This window comes from Hibiscus syriacus, unplaced genomic scaffold (genome assembly GCF_006381635.1).
Source record: "Hibiscus syriacus cultivar Baekdansim isolate YM2019G1 unplaced genomic scaffold, ASM638163v2 tig00111273_pilon, whole genome shotgun sequence".
NCBI lineage: Eukaryota > Viridiplantae > Streptophyta > Magnoliopsida > Malvales > Malvaceae > Hibiscus > Hibiscus syriacus.
The window spans coordinates 1,420,368-1,445,965 of NW_024063040.1; the positions used below are offsets into that span (position 1 = coordinate 1,420,368).

The 25,598-nt window shown below is 31.9% G+C and overlaps 1 protein-coding gene across 1 annotated transcript; it reads right to left on the reverse strand.

The window, feature by feature from the left end:
• Nucleotides 1–4,787: 4,787 nt before the first annotated feature.
• Nucleotides 4,788–5,396, reverse strand: LOC120157625. The gene has a single exon (XM_039168708.1). The coding sequence runs from the start codon at nt 5,394–5,396 to the stop codon at nt 4,788–4,790; it is 609 nt and encodes a 202-aa protein (XP_039024639.1).
• Nucleotides 5,397–25,598: the final 20,202 nt, after the last annotated feature.

Consider the following 25,598-nt stretch of genomic DNA (forward strand, 5'->3'; position numbering starts at 1 on the left):
ACATTGATTTTTTTCAAAAGTACAGGATCTCTTATATTTTTTTTACCTTTTATTTATTTGTTATTGAATCTCAACTTGGTTTTGAATTTGGAATGGAACAGGGGAGAAACAGTAGAATCCAATTTGAAGTGTAACACTTACAAAAGAATATTTATTTTGTTAACTAAACTATTTTGATAACCAGTCTTTGGAATGATGAATACATGTAGTCAATGCTATTTGATTTATTTATTAATTAATTTAAATAAAATATTATAAAAGTTAAATATATAAATAATTTTCTTTCTTACTTCAATTTATTTCTTTTGTAAATTTAAAATTTAAATTATGATCTCACTAAACATATTTATTGTTTTATTAATAATTAAAACATTTACATTTAATTATAATTAAGAAAATTCTACAACGTTTGACGAGCAGCGATGAGCTCTACTAACAACGAGCACCATTAATTTAATTTATAAAAAATTAAATTATAAAGAACTCAACGTATAATTTTAAATTAGTTACAAGTTTAAAGATAAGTTATTTAAAATAAAGGATAAATTATATCAGTGACCACCTAACTATTGCCCCTTTTTCATTTTAACCAATTTATTGAAATTTTGTCAATAAGGTCACTCAGCTATTTAATTGCATTCAATTAAGTCATTTTCCGTTAATATTTATCGGAGAAACTGATGTGGTAGTTAAAATATTTGGTATAATTACACATTTGGTCACTGTTACTTATATATTCTATTAATTTGGTCTTAATTTTAATAAATTAAAATAAAATTAATCCTTAAATCTTTAATTTTAAAAGATTTTAAAAGTTACGACGTTCTATATTTATAACAAAACAAGATTTTTACTAGTTGATTAGCCCATGTATATAAAGTTTGTTGGACAAAATTTTTATCATACTACTATTTGTAAATGACATTCTACTAGAAAAAGGTGATATTATCTAACCTATAAAACTAAGAAATTTTTATCCAGTAAATTTTCAATAGAAAAAGGTGACGTATATTTCTTTCACGTTTAACATAGTCTTCCTTTAAAATTTTAAAAATTCATCTCCTACCATAAAATTTTATATCAATCTTTAATAAAAGTTTATACTAATAAGATTCTCGATGGACTTAGCATGGAAAATTTTGTACTAAGAGATTGACCTATATCAAAAGGGCAATAAATTTAGTTTGCTTTAAACTTAATATCATAAATTATTGTTGGAGTTATTCAATTTTTTAGAAAAAATGTTTTGTTATAATTTTTTTTGTTATAAATATAGAATACGTTATAATTTTTAAAATTATAATAAATTGAAATAAAAAGTTAAATTTTGGGTCATTATACATGACACAATTTGATTTGAGGGTTAAGTTTATTTTAATTTATTAAAATTATGACTAAATTGATAGAATATATAAGTAACAGTGACCAAATGTGTAATTATAAAAATATTTTAACTATCACATCAGCTTATCCGTTAAATATTAACGGCAAATGGCTTAATTGAATGTATTTAAATAGTTGAGTGACCTGATTGACAATATTTCAAAAATATTAGTCAAAATGAAAAGAGACAATAGTTAGGTGGTCATTAGTATAATTTATCCTTTATTTTAAATCATTTATATTTAAATTTTTAACTAATTTATAATTACACGTTGAATACTTTAAAATTTAAATTTTTATAAATTAAATTAATAGTAATCATATTAATGATATTCTTAAATACTCGTCGAGCGTAGAAAAATCATCCATATAACTATCACCAATTTCAAAAATATTAAAAGATTGGAAAAAAAATAATAAAATTTTCCGACACAGCATAAAATGTCAAATACAAAAATGATGGATTTTATCATGTTGATAAATGACATGACAATTTAGAGTATAAAGGCTTATTTATGCTCAATAGAAGTGGGAAAAAATCGGGGTTAACGAAAATCGAGTTTTCCCGTACTAGGGTTTTTATAAAATTTTATATTTTTGATAATATTTTTACCATCAAATTTTACTATTTCAAACATTAGATAGTTATTAATTCAAAATATTACAACAAAATTGAAATATCCTACGAGTCACGAATTTATTTGAGTTCTTATAATATTTTTATTCGCTTTTTCTAAAAGATAACGAGCTAGATATTTGCATATGGTAATGTTGTGTATAATAACAAAATTGAAATATTATCTTTTACATATATTTAGAGTCTTATAATTTTTAATAACAAAATTAAACCATATTATATATGATTTACACCAAGAAACAAAATTATTTGTTCTCTTGCAATCATAGTGGATGCGTAAAAAATAAGAAATTTGAAAAATAGTGAATATTTATACACTTTTAGTCGATGAATTTAAAAAAAGTTATGTCTATGTCCCCTATATTATCAATTTATCAAAATTTTAATATTTATATTATTGATCATTGAGTTATTAATTTATGTTAGTTTAATAACATGGTAAGTGAGTCAAAGGGGACTAATTTTTAATTTAAGCTTTAAATTTTAGATAAAATATCATTTTGACCCATGAATTTTTAACCTCTTGAACGTGGATATAGTATCTATTTCATCATAAAATATCACGAATTCAATAAATTAAACCTAAAGTACTTTAATTTTCTTTGGAATTAAGTTATAATAATAAATTTGTCATTAATATTCTTTCAAATGTAAAAAAAAAAAATTATTTATAGATTGTTAATAATTTTTTAGTCGGTATAATATACAAATATATATAATTAAGACTAAAATCAATTTTCAAAAGACATAAAACGTAGGATGGTAAAATATAAAATATTATATTGAAATAACTTTGATGACTTAAAACTAAGGACATTCTCATCCGTACATTGTTGATTAATGGTTATAGCCGAGACATGGACAAAGTACACGTTAAGGTCACATGGTTTAATAATCATCCCCATCGATGAAACCCAAGAGAAACGGTCAAATAAGTGGAAAATTAAACGAGGGAAACGTTAATTATTCCATCTTTGAAAAAATGTGTTAAGAAAAATCAAAAACCCAGGCGGTCTAACATTGCAGCCTTGAAAGATGACCAAATTGCGTCGTTTTTTTCCCTTCCGTTTTAAGGTTTTATATTGATTAATTTAGATCGATTTATTACGAACACTTAATTTTAGTGAGTGATTCTCTCAAAAGAGATTTTCTACATTTACAAAAACTCAAACTTAAAATATTAATTGAATGATATCAAGTTACTTACGACTTGAATCAACCCCGATTAATACCAAATTGCGTAGCTTTGACGTCTACTTCTCATCACTACTTACGTTCTCTTAATTTCCCTCTTAAGCAAGCACAGATCAAAATCAATTTATCAAAACGAAGATTATTTACTGGAAAACAATTGAAGTGGGAAAAAGATAATTCAACACCCCTTTAAATGTAATAATAATATAATAATAATAATAATAATAATAATAATAGGGTTAACAATATAAATTATCACTTATACTTGTGTTTTGTCCATTTTTTGTTACTAATTTCAAAAAACATAAGATATGATCACTTTTTTTATTTAATTAATATATGATCACTTTTGTTTGTATTCAATTAAGATGTGGTTATCATGGGTTAACTGTCGTTAACAACTATTAAATATTTTGATATAATCACACATTTAGTCTCTGTTATTTACATATTCTCTCAATTTACTTATAATTTTAATAAATTAAAATAAATTTAATTATCCAATCGAATGATGTCATATGTCATGCCATGTAGGGGTATTAAAAAATATATGAACTGATTGACCCGACCCCTCTACCCGCTGATCCAGTTAAAAAATATCAAGTATTTATAATAAAAATACCTAATTTTTTGAATCGGGTACCTGGCCCGCTATTTTTTTCGGGTTTCTAGGTTGGGTCTGAGCCACAAAATGTTACTTAACCAGGTACCCTTCGACTTAATACCTGATTTGTTATATATTTTCATTTTCATTTTATATTAATTTTTTATTCATAATTCTCAAATTATTTCGCTCTAACATTCTAAAATCCTAATTTCTTAAATTTTGATATTATAATGTTCTAAATTCTTAATTTCTTAAATTATTTCACTTTAACATTCTAAATTATTTTTAAAATATTTATTTTAATTTCAAAACATTTATAATTTATTATATTTCTTTATTTTAATTTTTAATATTTAAACTTTATGTGTAAATTATATATATTATAGACTTCAAATTTTAAATTTTAAAATTTTTCTATATAATTTTTTAAAATAATATAATTTAAAGAAAAAAATAAAAAAAAATTGTAAATCTGGTACCGGTGACCCAAATTATATATTTTACATTAACTAATTAAATATATTTTATTATTAACTTAATTTAATTTATTTTTAATTTCATTTAAAATTATATATTTTATGTTAAATTTTATTTAAAAATATGACTAAATTGAGAGAATATATAAATAACAAGAACCAAATATGTAATTATATCTAAATATTTAATTGTTGTTAACGACAATTAACTTGGAATAACCACATTTTATGTTTTTTAAAATTAATGATAAAATGTACAAATTATAAATATAAGTACTCATTCGTGTAATTAATCTATAATAATAATAATAATTATAATAATAATAATACGAAACACAATTTCAAGATATATGCACAGTATAGCTTATAATTACACTGTTTATTTATTTAAAAAATGAAGCAAAATAAGAGAGAAATGATTACAGCAGCAAAATCCTGTTCACAATAACATTTCTGGTTATTTTGCACATAAAATTTTCGAAACAGTATTCTACTCTGCAGGAGAAATACTTCTCCATGAATCAACCGTGCCTTCAGCTCTTAAAGGAACGTTTTCAAACCCCTTTTCATGGTGGAAATCTGATGAGGAAACTGAGTAATCTGACTTGAAATTAGTACCAAACGGCCTCAAATGAGCTTGACTCGCATCGTTCAATCCAACTACTCCGTGTCTCAAGTTTCCATGTAAGCCACTGAGACTCGCACTGCCACCATGTCTGAAGCCGGCCAACTCATCGAGGGAAGCCATTGTTGAACCTGAAACCGAACTTTCATGGGACAGAGGCTGAACCATCTGGTTTTGCAAGTTTAACATATTTAAAGGAATGTTATTCAACAATGGAGTTGCAACTGGTTGAACTCTTCCGGCTGATGAACGTAAAGCTTCCAAGTGGTTGGACCCGAAAAGATCGAGCCTTGGAGGAAACGGTGACAAGCTCGAAAACGGCGGTGAGGGGATTCCAGTGAATTCTTGCACCATGGCTCTAAAATTCGTCGGGTCAGTGGTAAGAACTGTAGTGGGTGCTTTCCTTGATGCCCTGGTTCGCTTCTTGGGGTTCTTGGTAACACCGTAAATGCCGTGAACAGGTTTTGGTTGCATCGATGATGAGCTTGGAAATGGAACTTGGTTGAGCCCTTGAGCACCCGGGGATGGACTGGCTTGATGAAGGTTGAAACAAAGTCTGTGGGTTCAAAAATGGTGGGACTGAGTCAAGGAGTGAGCCGAACTCGTTATCACCACCACCGCTTGAAGATTGCATGAATCTATGGGAATTTTTTTTCGACTAATTAAATAAAGTTGCGGAGGAAACAAAGACCAACTATGAGCACGAGACAAGCAAAGAAGAAAAGAGTTATCTCTTCTTCTTCTTCCTATATGATCATGGTCTGAATTTGGGTTTTCTGGAAGCAGAAAAAATGGAAAGCAGAAGATTATACGTGTTAGAGAAAGTGGGGAGGTGGTTGGCGACGGGTCAAAATCAAACCGGGGACAGGGGAGGTTGGCTTCTGAATATTGTTGTGGATGTGAAAGCGAGAAAAGGATGTGGGAAAGTGAAATGAAAGTTAAAGCTTGTTGCTTTATATAGGAAATAATGCCAAATCGTCTGCCCCTATTCTTCCCTCCTTTTCTTGCCAGTTGCCTCGCGTCAGATGCAGTGCCACATGTTTGCCCTTCTTTTTTCTCCTCTTAAGCCCTAGATGTGTCCCACCTGTTTTTTTTTAATATTCTCTACAATTGTCATCATCCAATCTTCTTGACTTCGGATATTATGTTTTAATACTTTTATGTTATTAGAAAACTATTTAATAAAGTTTAAATATCCTATATTACTATTTAAATACGAAAATATATGGAATAAGATAAGAAAACAAGTCATTTCAACATTATTCTTTGCTCTTACGATCTTTTAGTCTATATTCATAAACCAAAATATGGAATTAAAAAAGACTTCATTTTATCTTTGAAATGGAGACCAAAGGATATATCATTTTTCATAATATTTAAGTGAAAAAAATAGAGTTGCTATAGCAGCCATAAGAGAACAAAACCATTGTTTCCACCACAAGGGATAGCTTTTGATAACAGTTATATCAATATTTGTTGTAATCGTGGAAAATGTTGATATCACTAAAAAAAAAGTAGTTTTTTTAACAAACGATGCAACTACGAGAAAAAATGTTTAAAATTTATAAAACTAAAATAAAATTTCTTATAATTCCACAACATTTCTAGTAGTTATAATTTTTTTTTAGAAAAAATAACTTCAGTGACCGAAACTGCCTTATGATATAATATTTTAACCAATTTTTTTTGGATTTATGAAAATGACCAACAAAATCGCAATGCGAACTTCAATTTCGCAACACAGGTTCCAAATTCTCAACGCGATTTTCCAAAATCGCAACGATAATATGTAAATCGCAACGATAATATGTAAATTGCAACGCATTTTCCAAAATCGCAACGCGAATATGTAAATCGTAACGCGAATATTATTTTCGAATTCGAAACACAATATTAATTTCGCAACACAAATGTAAACAATATAATCGCAAATCATAACCTAAAACCCTAAATCATAACTCAGTCTCATCTCTATTTCTCACTCTCTACGGCGACATCTGTCCCCATCTCCGGCGAAATCCGTCCACATATCCGGCGACCCCCTCTATCTCCATCTCTCATAGCCACCCTCACAACCATTCACGGCCACAAATAGAAAATCAACCACCAATGGTTAGTTTTTTTAATTATTTTTTATTTTGAAATTTTTGTATTATTGTTAGATTTTTCATATTTAAATTGAGGATAAATTTACTGGTAATTTCAATAATAGATTAACCATTTCACTTAGATTGCTTAGTCAATTCATTCGGTTTTTGTCTTTGTTTTGTCTTTAACCCTGTGAAGTTAGTATTTTGCCTTTGTTTTGTCTTTTGGTTGAAGTAATGCAATTCATTCAAGTTTCAATTTGCAGAGGAATAGTTTTTGAAACTCAAATTCGCAACACGAAAATGAAAATCGCAACGCGAAAATGAAAATCGCAACGTTGCGAAATGAAATTTGCGTTGCGATTTAAGTTCAGAGACTACTCTTCTGCAAATTGAAACTTGAATGATTGCATTACTTCAACAAAAAAAAGACAAATACTAACTTCACAGTGTTGCGAATTTAAGTTTCAAGAATAAACTACTCTTTATGTTGTCCTTGAACCTGCACTAAACCTATATGTTCTCATTTTATGTTTATAAGTGCTTACTTCTGGAATGTTATCTGATGCATTTTGTGAACTATGATAGAATAATGAATACCGTACTAGTTTGAAACATATTTGGCTTTGTTTTGACTGTTTTCATATCATGTCTGTTTATAGTGTATGTTTTTTGTATAACTAACTTGGTATGTTATTATTGTTTTTGTTAGGAATTTTTTTCGGCTGCATTGACTCTAAGGAATAAATTAAGCCTAGCCAAAACAATTGCTAAGACACTTACACCTGTACAAAGAAAATTGTTTGAGGATACTTGCTTCGGGCCATGGCTGAAAGTACAACATGCAGGTGGAGATGCTATGTTGACCCATTTGTTTCTTCAGACCATGACTAACAATCTACCCGAGAGGATACAACGTGGTGATGAAGAGATATGATTTCATTTTCCACCGGCGTATACTTGTTTTGGGCAGGAGGAGTTTTGCTTAATCACTGGTCTACGCTTCAGACACGATGAAGTAGGTCGGCACACTAGTCATATCGCCCGCCCATCATGGTTATATCGGGTTTTTCATGAGCTGGCAAAGGTGAAGCCCAGTTTACACGTCGACGACTTGAAAAGATTACTTCTCTGAGGTGGTTTTACTCGGATAGATGACCTCGATGTTGTCCGAGTATACCTTTTATTACTTTTGCATGCCGGCTTTTTAGGCAAAGAGGGCAGACAACCTATTCTGAGGACCTAATATTATTGGTAGAGGACCTAAATGCATGGAACGTGTTTTCGTGGGGTTAATATCTATGGAAAGCTACCTGGAAAAAGTTGTCGTCTGCCTTTGAGGACTGAAAAAGTTTGCGTGGCCATGGTTCCAAATACACTTTGGCAGGCTTTATTTGGGCCTTTAAGGTAAGAATTTCTATATAATGTTTCCAAAATTATAATTAATTATTTAACAATTACAAATGTTTGTGTATTATATTTGTTTTTAGATTTGGATATTTGAGGCTTTTCCCAGCATGCGGACATATGTAATCAAAAAGTCAAATGATATTCCTAGGGTTATTTCCTGGATGAGGATGCGGCGGTTGAATTGGGAAGAGTTACTACTATATACGACGATGAATGATGTAAGTTAACACAAATACTACCATATATAAACAACTTATTACTAGTAGACGTTTAACTTTGTTTGAGCTTTTATATTGTTAGGAGGCCAACTATCCATTACAGAGGCTGACACCCACAGAGATTGAGCTTGCCACTGATTGGTGGCAAGCTAGTAAGCGTTTTTTATGGCACGGATGATGAGCACCCCCCACTTCGAGAGCCATCACCTGATCGAGCTGATTCTATAGCTCGTCACCCAGAGTCATCACCTCCACAACGAAAGCCATCACCTATTCCATCACATCATCGAGCCTCTTCTCCACCATCACCTCATGATAGGCGACCAGAAAAAATGCCACGACATTTATCTCCATGTTCTCTACCTCCACGGGATGAGTTAGGGGAGTTACGTGATGAGGTCAATGCTTTGCGTAAGGAGGTCGGTACTTTACGTGATGACAATGGTGCATGGTGTGATGAGGTACGGTCTTTACATGGTGAGGTAGAGGTTTTACGCGATGACAATGGTGCTTTACGTGGTGAGGTATCTACTTTACGTGATGAGGTAGTCGCTCTACGTGAGATTATTGCATCGTTGCAGAATGAGGTTCATACTCTACGCAATGAGGTAAGTTTGTATAATACTATACTAAAAATGCAAATAACCTTTTTTTGACATTATTTATTTGTTTATTAACTGATTTATATATTAATTTATTTTTAGCGGCCCGATAAGGTAGATGTTTTACATCGGGTTTTTCTTGCACGACGGGGTTCACGCATCAGATGAAAGTTGGCTTTCGTATGAGTTACCAGTCAGTATTATTCAGGTATCTGAAGTGGAGAGGAGAACACTACCAGATACAATTATGGTTAATACCCTTTGGGCTAAGACCGCAGTTGATTTTTATCTATATGAGCAGAGTCAGGGGTGTTACACTGACATATGCAAACTCGACGATGATATGCATTTGTTTCTTGATCGGTCTTGGTGGGGTATGTTATTAGGGGTTGAAGACAATGGCTATTTCGAAGGGGGGTAAGTCTTATATTCTTCTTATATTGCATTTTGATTAATTTTTTTTAAAATTTATGGAATTCACTAATATATGTATTTTTTTTATAAAACAACATATTAATGCATGGGTGTCACGTCTTTTGATAATAATGAAATTGAAGAAAATAAAAAATACGCGATGTACTATTATGCCGACGTCTTTTCACGTAGCTCACTTGAAAGATCAGAGAGACACTTCATATGTGTTGGTAATGAAAAAGCTAAACTTTATCTGCGTGGTGGGATGTCTACAAGGTTAGTATTATTTTTGAATATTTTAAGGTGTTCATAAATAAATTTTATGAAATTGAAGAAAATAAAAAATACGCGATGTACTATTATGCCGACGTCTTTTCACGTAGCTCACTTGAAAGATCAGAGAGACACTTCATATGTGTTGGGTAATGAAAAAGCTAAACTTTATCCTGCGTGGTGGGATGTCTACAAGGTTAGTATTTATTTTTGAATATTTTAAAGGTGTTCATAAATAAATTTTTGATGTGCCCAATTGAATTATTATTTATGATTGCAGGTGTTTATCCCTGTTTTGGAACATCATCATTGGCTTCTCGTCGAGCTTCAGCTCCTATCCCTGAAGACAATGGTATATGACAGCATGTTGAATTACATACCATTGTCTGATTTGAGAGATATTATTTGTAAGGGATGGAGCGCTCATTTGGCTAAATACTTGGATGCGATTGATTATTGGACTAATTCTGGAAAACAGAAGACAAAGAAGTTCAAAGTTACAATGATCAGAGACGAGACCGCGCCACAACAAATGCAGGGAGCCAGAGGGGATTGTGGTCCTCTCGTATGTATGTGCTTGGAACGTTTGACGACAGGAAGTAAACATTTTCTACCTCCCACAGATAGAGATAGAGGTGTAGTAGGCTTGTGGTTTCGGCATTTTATGGCTAGAGCGATATATGCGAGACTCTGCCTACCTGCATCCGCGTACTGAAAGTGTGCATAAACAATTGGTAAGTTTGAGCAAATGTTGTTAGCATATATACTCTTTGTTGGTTTGAAAATGTTAGGTTAAGTACCTATAATTCAATAATTTGTTGTTTGTTGGTTTTAGATGTGTAGAAAGTGTTGTTTAAGCAAATGTTTGGTTTCTGCAGGTCTGGTCCTGAAGTGAGCTGCGTGCAATTGATGTATTTGTGCATAAACAACTGTCTGGGTACACTTTTTTTGCTTGTTTAATTGATTTGTAAAAGTTGATTTGTTTGATGAGGAAATAAGAATTATTTTTTGCTTGTTTAATTGATTTGTAAAAGTTGATTTGTTTAATTGATGTGTAAATAATTCTTATTTTTTACTTGTTTAATTGATTTGTAAAAGTTGATTTTGATTTGTTGTTTAATTTCACTCTGCATTATGTTGAAGGCAAAAAAGATCAGAAAGTACACTTTCACGTTGCGAATTTATATTTCGCAAAGCGAATTTGATTTTCGCGTTGCGAATTCAAGGAAAACACCTTCAACAAGATAACAGACAACAATTTGATAAGTGTAAATAAGAATTGTTTTTTTGTTTAATTGATTTGTTGTTTAATTTCACTCTGCAAAAAGGTATACTTTCGTAACGCGTAAGTCAAATTCGCGTTGCAATTTTGATTTTCACGTTGCGATTTTGACTTTTGCATTGCAAATTTGACTTTCGTGATGCGAAAGTGTACCTTCTGGTCTTTTTTGCCTTCAACATAATGCATAGTGAAATTAAACAACAAATCAATTAAACATCTTCGCGAATTTTACTTTCGCGTTGCGAATTCAAGGAAAACACCTTCAAAAAGATAACAGACAACAATCTGATGATTGATAACAACTGAACATATCATAGCAATGTTCAAACTCAAGTTACTAATGCATGTCTAACTGAAAATGTATGCATTCACACATAATACAACGTTTATATTTAAAAATCACCTAAGTTAATAAGTCTCAAAAGGTGAAGTTGGTTGTGATTGGGATTTTGATTTTGATTTTGATTTTGATTGCGATTTTGATTTTGATTTCCTTTTTCTTGGCACCATATGAGCTTTGTATTTTGATGAGGATACATATTTTGCTAGAGGAAAAGATGATTGTGATGGCACTGGTAATCCACAGGTCAACCTTGTATGACCACTTTCCTTGCACCGACTACATATTGATATCCTCTTCTCTTCACCCTTAGACGGTATACAATCATGATTTTTTGGTCGGCCAAGTAGCCTGCTGTCCATGACTGATGGTAAAATTGTTTGTAAGTCATTTGGTATGTCCCACTTAGAAGGATGTGGAATAGGGTAGACAATCTCGGCATAAGTCTGTCGATATACTTCTGTATTATAGCAATCCATAGCGTATACGCTTGAATCATCTTGGTTTAGATGAAGAGCAACTTTTATTACATGGCCACACGGATAACCAGATGTTTGTCATTTCATACAACTACAAGTCTTTGCATTTAGATCGACAAGCCCGTTTAAGTTATTATCCAATACTTCAAACAAAGTGTTTGAACATGGTTTAACTTTCCATGACGTTGACTTCACAACACGTTTCGTTATCTTTTTTTTAGTCCATGGTGTAACACGACGTTCCAATGTTCCTGTAAATTTAAATAAATAATACTTAGTAAAATATTTAAATTAAATATGATAAGTTACGAATTTAAAGAAATAATACATGCATGGTTTCTTTTCTTGTAGTACCACTGTTGAATAGAGGCTCGAAAAAACTCCATTAACATAGTAATGGGTAATTTTCAGGAATGACGACTTAGAGCGTTAGTTGATTCTGCACTATTAGACGTCATGAAACCATACCTTGCTTCAAGTTGATGTACTATTGACCATCTTTCAAACCCAACATCTTCTAGTGTTTGAGCACATTGAGGCAAAACACGTCTTAAACAATTTATATACTTATTAAAATCCACTTCCCGATAAGCTTTTACAGCCTTCCAGTATGTCCATTTATGATTTTTTATACCATCAGACCTTGATTTTAGATTTTTGTACAAATGAACACCACAAAGTCCATGAAAAGCATCTGAGAAACACCTTCTAACAACATTGTCAATTGAGTTTGCCCTATCGGATATGATTGTCAGATTGCTAATAGAACCTATGTAATCCCTAAGATGCCCCATAAACCATGTCCATGAATCAGAGGTTTCAGATTTGCCAACCCCGTAAGCTATTGGCAGTATCCTATTATTAGTATCCATGGCTACTGCTAATAAGTTTACTCTAAGGTATCGACCTTTCAAATGTGCTCCGTCAACTATAATAACTGGACACATGCAATTAATAAACAAACGAATCTACAAATAATATACACAAGAAATATAATCATTTAAATGTGAAATGCATGTAACTAACAAAAATGAGTCAACAAAATTATATTGATTTACTAACCACTGCACCAATGGCGATAAACAGCAACTCAAAGCGTCCATCTCTATCTGTTTTGATATGAGTTACCGACCCAGGATTTTTCAGCTTTAAATTGTGACAATAAGCCAGCAGTTGGGCAAACGATGCTTCTGGCGACACCCTCAACAATTCCAAGGCATAACATTTGGCTCTCAAAGCTTGAGAATATGAGATACTAATCTTGAACCGAGCATTCATGTTAGTCATAATTTTATGTCCCCGATATACCCTGTCATTCAAAAACATTAACTCAGCCAGAAAACCACCCAACACCTTTTTGTTTGCCTATCTATGGTGATGAAAAACTTGGGTTCTTGAACATATATGTTTATCAATAAAAGTAATAACTTGAAATATTTTACAATCTTTTATCCTCTTTGCAATCATACGCAACGTACAGTTTTTGTCAATCATACACTTTGTTTCGAAACGATCTTTGCTTGATTTGTTAAATTTTAGTTGATAGCCATCTTCCACACATTTCGTATACAAAGCTATCTTCAATTCTTCCTTTGTATAAAAACAATCATTTTATTGATACAAATAACTTTTGTGTAACAATCAACTGCTATCTTTACCAACTCTTCTTCCGGTATCTGAAGTAATTCTGACATATTCCAGTTATACTCTCGTGGCATTTTCTTCTTTTTCTTTTCTCCGGGGACTTCTTCTTCTTCTTTTTCTTCTTCAGGGTTTTATGAATTACATAATAGATGTTCAACATGTTCATTCACAGTCGTAACTTCCTCCTCATTATCATCAACAACATCTTAAGTGGCAGCGACTATTTCATTATCAAAATTTGGGTATTGACCAATATCAAAATCATTACATATAGGGTTTGTTTCTTCTTCTGAAACATCATCAAAATACGAGTATTGACCAAGATCAAAGTTCGGGTATTGACCAAGATCAAATTTCGAATACTGACTAGTACCCACAAATTTTTTTGTTGGCTCATCATCGTCTAACTGGTCAATACGAAAACCGGAATTTGGTACTAAAAGTTGATTGGGATTTGGATTAGGGAAAGGTTGTGGGTTTTGAGATTGTGTTTGATATTGTGTTTGGTATTGGAAATGTGGTGAAACAAAATTTTCTTGGTGATGAAATTGTGGAATAACCATTAAAATTTGAGGTTGATAACAACATTATACATTGTGAGCACCATAAACTGGGGTTGAAGCACTTAGTTGATTACTACCCTCTAGTGACCCAACTTCACTACTTCGAGGTTCAACAACATACAATGTAACATCATCTTGCGAAACACTAATGTAAGAATTGAATCGTTCAACATCTTCATTGTCGGTTAACAAATAAACTTTACATTTTCTTTGATAAGATAGCCTAAATCCACTTAGAGGCTCTAAATTCAATTTCTTTGCAACACGTAACATAAGAGTTTCATATGTTAACTTTTTTAATGACCGTTTTAGTTGAAGATTCATGGGTAAATGCATATATTGTAAAACACCATGAACATTCTCCTATAACCCTCCAAAACACAAATCTATCCAAACATGGTCAACATTAGGTGATTTTATTCTACAAATTGTAAATTAATTTACTAAACAAACGAGTTATAAACTAGATATCATCACTAACTTCGAGAAAAACATACCTTTATTAAGTTGATAGTTGATAATTTGGGAGAGAAATCATTGAAAAATTATATAGAAATAAAATTATGTAAAAAAAATTAGAGATTGGAAGGATGTCGTTGGATATTGGAACGGATGTCGCCGGAGAGAGTGATAGATAGAGATGGAATGAGTTGCGATTTAGGGATTTATGTTATGAGTTATTGCTGCTGCGTAGTTTATATACCCAAAACATTTGTGTTGCGAAAATAAAAGTTGTTGTGAAATTAAAATTCGTGTTGCGAATTCAAAAATTGAGTTGCGAAATCAAAATTCGTGTTGCGATTTAGAAAATCTTGTTGCGAAAAGGAAACTTGTGTTATGAAAAATAAATTCACGTTGCGATTTACATATTATCGTTGCAATTTACATATTCGCTTTGCGATTTACATATTATCGTTGCGATTTACCTATTCGCGTTGCGAATTTGACTTTCGCATTGCGAATTACATATTATTGTTGCGATTTGCATATTCGCGTTGCGATTTAACTATTCGCGTTGCGAATTTGGAACCTGTGTTGCGAAATTGGACTTCGTGTTGCGATTTTGTTGGTCATTTTTGCAAATCCAAAAAAAGTTGGTTAAAATCGTATATTATAAGGCATTTTCGGTCACTGAAGTTATTTTCTCTTTTTTTTATTAAGCTATGTTGATTACAAAATAGAATATGTTCTAGATATTCTCAACCATTTAACAATGAACACTTAATCACCCTGCTACAACCGCTGGTGCTCGAACTCATAACCTCTAGAAACAACAATGATTTCCTTAACCAATGAGGTAAGTTGGTTTGTCTTTTTAGTAATTATAATTAGAACTGACACTTTAGCATTATTTGTATAAATGCTTATAAGGTTTCATCATGCCATGATATACACATACTTGCACAAAGTTCACATATTTCCAATGTACTAAAATCCATAATCGAATATATATATAGGTTTCATCATGCCATGATATACACATGCTTACACAAAGTTCACATATTTCCAATGTAGTAAAATCCATAATCGAATATATATATATATATATATATATATATATATATATATATATATATATATCATATACTTTAATTAACACATCATAAATTCACATCATTAGTTACAAACATCAAGTATACTTACTTTAGAACTTTAGATTTAAAGTTCACTCATAATTAAACCTTCATTTAACATTAAAAATGCTCATCAACAATGAATGCACAGTCACTCATCTTGTTGATGAGCATGTTGATTGAATCATTTTCAATGTTAAATGAGAAGGTCGGTGCAACAACCTTTTTTATTTATTTTTTCTTTCTCATTTTCTCTCTCTTTCCAAAATCCGACCATCAATCATTTTGATTGATTGTCGCATCGATCATCGTCGATCATCATTGATGACGATTACTATGGCTTAAAATTTTTAATCAAGATTATTTCGTCCTTATGAATGCGAATATGTTGTCCGTTTAATAAAAAAAAATCTCAAACTCTATAAATCTACCATTGAACACTTTAATGTTAGATCGTATCAATTCTAAAGCATGTGCTTCTTCATTGTTTCCTTCACCCTTTCACTATTGGGATCGTCTAACAAACCACCAAAACTTCATGAACAAAAAATAATCGAGATTCAATTATAATTAAAGGGTGCCATCAATATTCAACCTAAAAGATATTGATTTTTGTTTTCTAATTTTAAAAATTTTATAATTCATGTTATTATTTGTAATTTTTAATTTACCCAAAAATATATCAGTGTTTGTAATCAAATGAGGTACAAAGGTCTCAATTCATACTTTTTCCATTGCTTGCTTCTATTAGTTTTTGTAATTTAAATATATTTTTCATTAAATTTTTATGCTAAATAAAAACAACATCTTTAAAAATACCGATCAAATTGAAATTCATTTTTGTAATTTTTTTCATTAATTTTTCAAATTAAGAAAACCATCGCATCACCATTGTAAAAGCCATCGCAGTACCATGATTCTGTAATTATTATTCTTATTGCAACACAATACTTTTAGTTTTAGATTTGTTATAAAATTTGGGTTTCATTTGTATGAGATAAAAATGAGTTATAGAAAATAAAGGCAGTGGTAATTAGATTCTTATGTTTTTTGAACCAAGGGTTCCCTGCTATGATGTTTTTTTAGGGATTAGGTTTCGTTTGGCTTTTGCCCCAAATTTGCTACTCGTTTGATTGGGTGGTCTCTTCTGCTTGCTGAGATCGTTTTCTTCTCTATCATGTGTGTTTCTACTCCTGTTGCTAATTGTCTGACGGTTCGTACTTGAGACCTGGTTTGCTTGTTTTGAAATTCTGTGTGGGTTTCTAGTCAGTCTAGGGAGTCAGTTTGTGATAGCTAACACTGCATGCTAGATGTTTGTGTTATTGCCATAGAGAACCTGTCTATTGCCCGTCTTGGAAATTACATTTTGAGTGAGTGTGTTTATGGTCTTCCATCGGATTATGCTTCGGTGTTTGTGGCTTTTCTATCAATCTCTATTCTTGGGTAAGGATTTTGGTAGCTTGTGGGTTATTATGGTGTGTTTCCGTGTCTGTATTTTCTATCGAAGAGTAGTCGAGTAGTTTCCAGTTTTAGATTCGTGTATGTTTATGGTTCTGAAAGTGATGTTCTTAAGGTTTCGCGTCTACAGTTTTGTTTGAGTTTGGTGCTTAACTGTCAGGGGCTATGAAGGGTTTTAGCTTTGGTCTTTGAGGTTTTTATTCGTGGTTTAAAAGAGGTGCTGGAGCAATTTTTTCATAGTTTTTTAGTGTAAGGATTAGTAGGTTGATTTTTCTGTTAATCTGCATTTATGTGGCTCAAGTAGTATCGGGTGGCAAGTTTTTTCTGGCGGAGCTCCCCATTCCACCGCTTGTTTTGATTGGTGGAGGTGTCTGCGTTTGCATGAGTGTTGTTTCTAGGAGGAGGCGAAAGTTGAGTCTTGTTGTCAGAAGGGGTGTTGACTGATTGAGGTTTTACTGCGAGGGAGAGCTCTGCTGTTCGGTCGGAATTTGAAAATTCTGCGGTGGCAATGTGTTGTGTGAGTGAGGCAGTGGCGATGTTTTCTGATATAACCCAAATGCTTGGAGTTGATTTCAGATTTGGCATCAGGCAAAGGAGTTTATCGTTTTCACGTACTTTCAAAACAAGGCATCTCGTCATTTACGATGGCACCGCGGTGGCCGCTAAACAATCTGGTGATTAACTTTTGAGCATTCTTCCGTTCCCTCGATCTTCGCACCCAGTGGGTAATTTCGTCGCGCTCGTAGTTTTTGGGAGATGTTTCCTTTGGAAGTTCATCATTGTTGTGAGGATTCGTGCTTTCTTCGATGGATCCTTGGTTGATGGCGGAGCGTGTCATGCAGTCGCCGATGTTATGGCGGATGTTTCTGGTTTTGTAGAGGCATGTGCAGAAAAAATTTTGCCCGAGAAAAGTAGTTTGGTGGATGTGCAGATCAAGGCGTGGAATCAGAGGAATATTTTTGTTAGTGGAAAGTTGGCAGCAAGTTAGGGTTTGTATGGTATGGGCGTTTAAGTGGAGCAGGGCGTGTTGTATTATTGGGAGTATGGGTGGAGTATGTGAGGCATGGATGGTGCTCCCACTTTTTGCCAAAAGCATCTCTATCTTTTATGGTCTGTCTTAAGTGTAGAATAGTGGGGTTGACCAGGTTTTAGTAGTGATTTAGTCTCTTATCATTGTCTTTGTTGGTTGTGTTTGATTGCTCAGTGTGTCTTCTTTAATCATTGTCGGTATGTGTGTTGGCCTCTTTTTGGTTTGGGGCTGGGGCTGGGGCTGGTGGTAGGGTAATGGTATGATCTTTGTATTAGTGTTATGTGTGTTTATTCCTTATTACTTTAAGGTACATTCTTTTTTCTTTATTTAAGATTAAAGAGGTTTTTTAATGAGGTCATTAAGGTGGTGTATTTTGTTTTCGTTTTAATACAAAGTACTATCTTTAAAAAAAAGTAGTAATTATATTGAATTCTCTTTTAAGATTCGGATTTATAGAATTGAAATAAATGATTTGAAAAGTTTAGATATAATAGTCATCGACGATGTCAATCGATGTAGTAGTCAGCTGCAACGAACATTGATCAAAATCTGAGTTGATGTCTATGTAGTTAAAAAGTAAATAAAATTATGATAAATAAAATAATAATAAAAATGCCAAATCATCATGAAGTTAAAAAAATAACGATTGAATAACCAATATATATATATATATTGTTAATCACATGATTGATTACTTGCGTTTATGTTTAGTCCATTTTTCTCGCTGATTTCAAAAAAAAATATATTATAACTTTCGTTTTTATTTAATTAAGATATAGTCATCGAATGTTAGTTGCTGTTAGATGTTTAACGAATTGTAGATGTGACATAAAAATATATAAAATGATAAATTACACAAATGGTCACTAATATTTGAATAAATTTCTATTTTCCTACTAAAATTTTTAAAATAAAAAAGATGGCCGATACCATTTTATATAATGACACCTTAACAATTCGTTTAAAACCTAACAACAATTAACCCTCAGTGACCACATCTTAACTAAATAAAAATGAAAATGACATCATCTTAATTAAATAAAAACGAAAGTGACAAAATATTATTTTTTAATACAATGAGAAAAAATGGACAAAAAATAAACAAAAATGATTAATAATGTAGTAACCCAAAAAATTAATGTCTAAAGTTTAATGAACAAATTGAAATTTTTAAACTTTAGTGAGAAAATATGAGAGAGAGTGAAATTCAGTGAGGAATTTTGTAATTTACCCTAAAATTAATCATGTAACTTATAATGGTCAAATTGGCCCATTACGGCAACCGCATAAATAATTCAGCCTATTAGGACCCAAACATTTAATTTGGGATCTACGACAAATTGAACAGTTTCATGCGATATATATATTTTTAATAGACCATGTCAGGTGGACCCTACAACCTAATTAAAAAAATTTCTTGAGGGACTCGTCACACCGACGTTACGAGTTCGAATAAAAAATATTTTTTATTTTTTAAAAGAAAATTAAAAAATAATATTTTATTCATATGGAACTCGTCACGCCGGCGTGACGTGACGAGTTCGCGCGACAAGTTCCAACGTGTATAATTTTTAAATTTTTGACCGTTGGATTGACCGTTGTTAGGGACTCGATACACCAACGTCAACTCAGTGCTGAAAGAGACTCGACATCTCCCGATAGCAAGTATTGTTAGGGAGACTTACTTTAGGTTGGGTAAAGTATGGGCAAACAAAAGTGCACAAATTGACGCCATGATCAGCGATGAGAGAAATTGGGCTCCAGATTTAGAGAAGGTAATGCAAAAGAATCAAACACATGCGACATCAATGTTTGTTCACAATTTTGCCAGACTTGATTCTGATTTCGTTGTCCAAGCTCTAGTTCGACCACATGAGGGATGTAATTCTACAACATACATTGATAATCTGAATAGAGGACAGTGTGATTGTAGTCGATTTCAAGCTTTTATGTTTCCATGCGCTCACGCTATTAATGCATATATGCACATAAATGTTGACCCATTCTTATATACTAATGATTGTTATAGCTTGCACACTATGCACAACATTTACAGTTGTGACTTCAAGTACCTCCCAAATGAAGCATATTGGCTAACATGCACAATTTCTGAGGGATGGTTGCCAAATCCTCGATTGCGTAGGAAGTTACGGGGTCGACCTGAATCTACCCGAATTCATACCGATATGAATGATCCTCAAAGAGAACCAAGTCAACTAAAACATTGTGGCCACTGCAGAGGTGAAGGCCATAACAGAAAACATTGTCCACATCTTCCAAAATATTATGTTGGACACTAAAATAAGCATTACAAAATGTTGAACTATGTAACATCCTCAATACCGGGTTAGTGACTAAATTGTAAAATTTCAAAATTTGGGGATAAAAGTAGAATAGTTGAATAGTTCAATGATTCATTTGGAGATATTTCCTAGAAGTTATTAGTAATTATTAAAAGAATGATAGGGCAAAATGGTTATTTGACTTGGAAATGATAAAAAAAATTATATATATGTAGGTGGGGATAAGGACGATGAGATATTTTCTCCACTTCATCATCATCATCATCATCATCTTCTTCTTCTTCTTCTTCTTCTTCATGTACGAGAGAAAGAGAGAGCCAAGCTTGCAAAGGTAAGTTTTCTAATTAGTTGATTATTTGTTGAATTAAAGGTTGAGTTTTGATCATTAGATGATAACTAAGCTTAAGGAAAGATTAAGTTATCTTAAAATCAAAAGATAAAGGAGTTATGACAGATTAAAGAAAATGGGGTTTTAAGTGAAATTTTGAAAAAGAATGTTTAAATGAATTTGAAGGATTAATTTGACTTGTTATCTATGTGAATAAGAAGTTAGAAGTGTTAGAATTAAGTTTGGATAACATGGAAAATTTGGTATGATTCTTAGCCTTAAGAATTTGGATGAAATATGGAAGATTATAATATGTTGGAATGTTAGGAATTGGTTAAAGTTGTTATAGATGAATTTAGTAGCATAATAAGAATTTTATACATGAAAATTTGAGTGAAGTGTTGATGATTTTTGGATGAAATAGTCTATTCTGGGCAGGTGCATCAATGCACAATGAGTGTGTACCGATGCACTAAGACAAAATTCGAAGGTGCATCGATACATTAAGGAGTGCATCGATGCATGAGAATTTTGAACCTAATTTGGGTATCGATGCATCCATAGTGCATCGATACACTCCTAAAGGAAAAGTGAATTTTTGGTTTATTAAATTAGCCTAAGTTATTAATACCAAGTTATAAGGTTTAGGCTTCTGAAAATCGTCTGGAAATTTATGGTATTTAGATATCAAGCCTAAACGAGTTACGGAACAATCGAATAGTTAGGATTGAATCAAAGCAAGCAAGGCTAAGGTGAGTGCAACTTAATTTGTACTTATGTTATCGAACAAACATTGGCTTGCAATGAGCCAGTGATAGAGTTATTATGGTAAGAAGTGACTCCTAATATGTTAATTGATTTGTGATTCTTATGTGATATGACCTACATGATTACATGTTATATGCATCATTATACATGAGCTATGTCTAACATGTTATTCTATGTGCTATGTGATATATGAATATATGAGATTAAATGAATGAACATAGATGATATATATATATATATATATATATATATATGATATAAGAATAAGACATGAATCAAATGATATGAGTTATATGGGAAATATATGTGAACAATATATGATATATATGTTTATGTGAAACCATGCAAAGTGATACAAGCTATGTGAAATATGAATATGAAATCATATGAAAAGTGACATGAAAGTAATCTATATGAATACATGCACTTGTGATACATGTGATATGATATGAGATATATGCTTACACATACATGTGGTATGTGACAGAAGAGAAAGAACAAGTGATATGAAATGTTATAAATGATAATGCCCATGTTATGTAATATGAGAGCTAGTGGTATAGTTGGCATGCCAAGAGTCGAGGGTTACCTATGTTCTACGGAACATATGGACAGTTTACCTATGTTCTTCGGAACATATGGACAGTTACATAGGTCCTTCGGGACAAATTTCATATGCCACTCAGTGGGACTTATACGAGTTGTGGTGACAGCATAAGTGCACAACCTCAATGTACTCGAATACCTTAAGTTCTCAGTAATGTACATGGGCCTATAAAAGATATCAAAAGTATTTATAAGATTTATATGTGATACTGTGTGTATTCCTAAGTGAAATGTATTTGTTATATGAGATTGGAAATTGTTTATGCATTAGTGTGATTTAAAGTTTATATTATACGCTGATATGGTATAAAAAGAAATTAATGATGATAAAATGAGAAATGATAAGCATGTTAATGATGTTATGTTACATGATATGTGCAGGTATGTATATGTTATAGAGAAAAATATATGCTTTGGTATGATAAGCTAGTATCAAATGTTCATGAATTGTAGAAGATACAGTTAGCATATAATTATGTTTTATATGCCTCACTAAGTCATAGACTTAGCGTGTGATTGTTTCACACGTAGGTTTCGAGAAGAGGAACATTGATAAAAGTTATACAAGACATGCCAGTTCCTCCTTTCCAAAGATCAGATCAGAAAAGAATTAAATAATATGTATTTTGTAATAATTATAATGGTTGGCATGTAATAAAGATTTGAATTCGATATGCTTTTATTGGTTTGTAAAATCATATGATTGAGTTTTGTAATGTTTTAAATGTGTATATGTAAATGGAAATTTTATACGAATGAAAACTTAGATTTTTATGAATTTATACGTATTTTGTCGAAGTTACTGTAGCAGTGCATCGATACACAATTTATATTCAAAAATTTTCACTGTTCATGGTACTGTTCATGGTATTATTGATGGTATTGTTCATACCGTATAGTATTGTTCATAAATACGTTTTTGCCTTAAATTTTTATAATGAAGCATAATTTAATAGTATTTTATTATATTTTCTTAATATAAGTTCAAATATTTTGCTATCGTACAAGAATATTGTTTCAAAAAGTCAATGTGACGTCTCAGACCCGTATTCGGGTCGGATACGGGTTGGGGTGTTACAAACTATATTTTGATATAACAATTAAGGCATAATATTTTTGGACTTGAATTGAATTTGGTCAAGGTTTTCAAAGTTTTCAAAAATAATTCAAAGTTCATTTTACTTGGAATTGAGCACAAAATACGTTTTTGTACACGTAGTACCGATAGTGTTTTGACAGTATCGATACATCACACACACAATACTGATACTGTTCATATTGTACCGATACCAAAGGTAATGGAAGTATCGATACTCATAAGATAGTATCGATACTACCGGCATTGCTCAAATTCCAGAATGTAAAAATGGTACCGATACCCAAAGAGGTACCGATACCAAAGGTAATGGAAGTATCGATACTCACAAGGCAGTATCAATACTACCAGCATTGCTCAAATTCCAAAATGAAAAAATGGTACAGATACCCAAAAGGGTACCGATACCAGCATTGCTCAAATTCTAGAATAAAATATTATTTTTGGGTAAAGTATAGTACAATCCTCCAACTTTTAAAACTTGCATTTAGGTCCCCCAACTTTTAAAACTTGCAATACAATCCTCCAACATTTAGTCCGCTTGTAATATGGTCCCCGACGTAACCGACTATTTGATGCTATTACATTCCATTAGTACGTTTGCAATATAGTCACTGAACTTTTCAGACGCTTGCATTTAGGTCCCCCAACTTTTAAAACTTGTAACATAATACTCAATTTTATTTTAAACCCTAAATTCCTTTTCGATCTCAAATTTCCTTTTTTGATTCTCTCTTCTCATTTTCAGCGTAACTTTTCTGTTGGGGATGCATGAGAAATTCTCATCTAACTTTGAATTATGTGGAGGTATTGACATGAATAAGGGTCCATTGAGATAAGACCCGACCAAGGGACTATCGGGACCATCAACGATTCAAGGTGTAATGTTAGATATATGTCATCTCAGGTGAAGCATGTTCGATGAAATGTTTCTGAGAAAAAAATGGGGTTAGAAATGCAGAGTTGACAAATACTACTAAGATGAACTAAGTATCATTGTTGAAAGTCACCAACAAAACTGGAATTATTTTGTATAAAGGACATATAATAATTTCTTCGTTTAATCCTTGCGGTTAAAGATTTTCCAACAGATGATCAAATATAATGAAATCCCAAACAACGCCTTCAACTCTCAGTCTCTTTTGTTTACATGCACTCTCGTTTGGTTTTTGTTCTTCAGTTTTCCGCCATGTAAAATTGTAAACTCAAGCAGTGCTCTGTCTTTCAACTTTTTATTTACAAAGAAAAAATGGAGGAATAATTGTTGGAACGCAACACCTATTTTGTTTATTTCTTAGCCTCTCCCCTCACTTGCAAGAAGGTATTTATTTTCTCTTTTGGGGCTATCCGGAAGTAAGTTTTTTCTCTTTCGCAATTTCCCATTTTTAGCTCGCATTGTGTGTTTTTTGTTGAAATTTTTATGTTTCTAGAACTGTATGTAAAGGATCTGGATATTCAGTGTTAGTTTTGAACCAAAACAATCTAATTTCTTTCTTTCTTCTTAATCAAAACTTTTAGTACTCCTTATGAAAGATATTCAGTCCATCAGAATAGAAGTGAAAAATGGACATAGGCTAATTTTTTTTATCTTATTGTTTGATTTTTCTTTAAATAATGGAATTGGTTGTGAGTATCGACATAGTGAAATATTTAGGCTCAATCCGAGAGACTGTTGGTACTAGTTTATTGGGAACTATTTTCACAACCGTTGGATGTGCATGCTCAAGTTCCATCCAAAGCTATTGGATTGTCATACCAAAGTGCGACAGCTACGAACAAGATAAATTGACCTTGTTACTTTTACTTCAACGGTTTATGCAATAAACGTGATAGGTGCATTTTCATGTTCAAAGTGCGGCAACCATTGGACGTGCATGCAACAAACCTTAAATTTATATTGAAGTAAAAACTGTCAAATAACAAATTCACGTTCAAAATTCCAAAATACTTCAATTACATTCTAAACCTCAAATTCCAAAATACTTCAATTATATTCTAAACCCTAAATTCTAAAATACTTCAGTTACATTCTAAACCCTATATTAAAGTATTTTAAAATTTAGGGTTTAAAATATAATTGAATTATTTTAGAATTTAGGGTTTAGAATAAAATTGAGGACTGTGTTGCAAGTTTTAAAAGTTGGGAGACCTAAATACAAGTGCCTGAAAAGTTTCAAACGGACTAAATGTTGGAGGACTTC

Coding starts and splice junctions, on each gene's coding strand:
- LOC120157625 (XM_039168708.1), bottom strand. CDS start 5,396: ATGCAACCAAAACCTGTTCACGGCATTTACGGTGTTACCAAGAACCCC.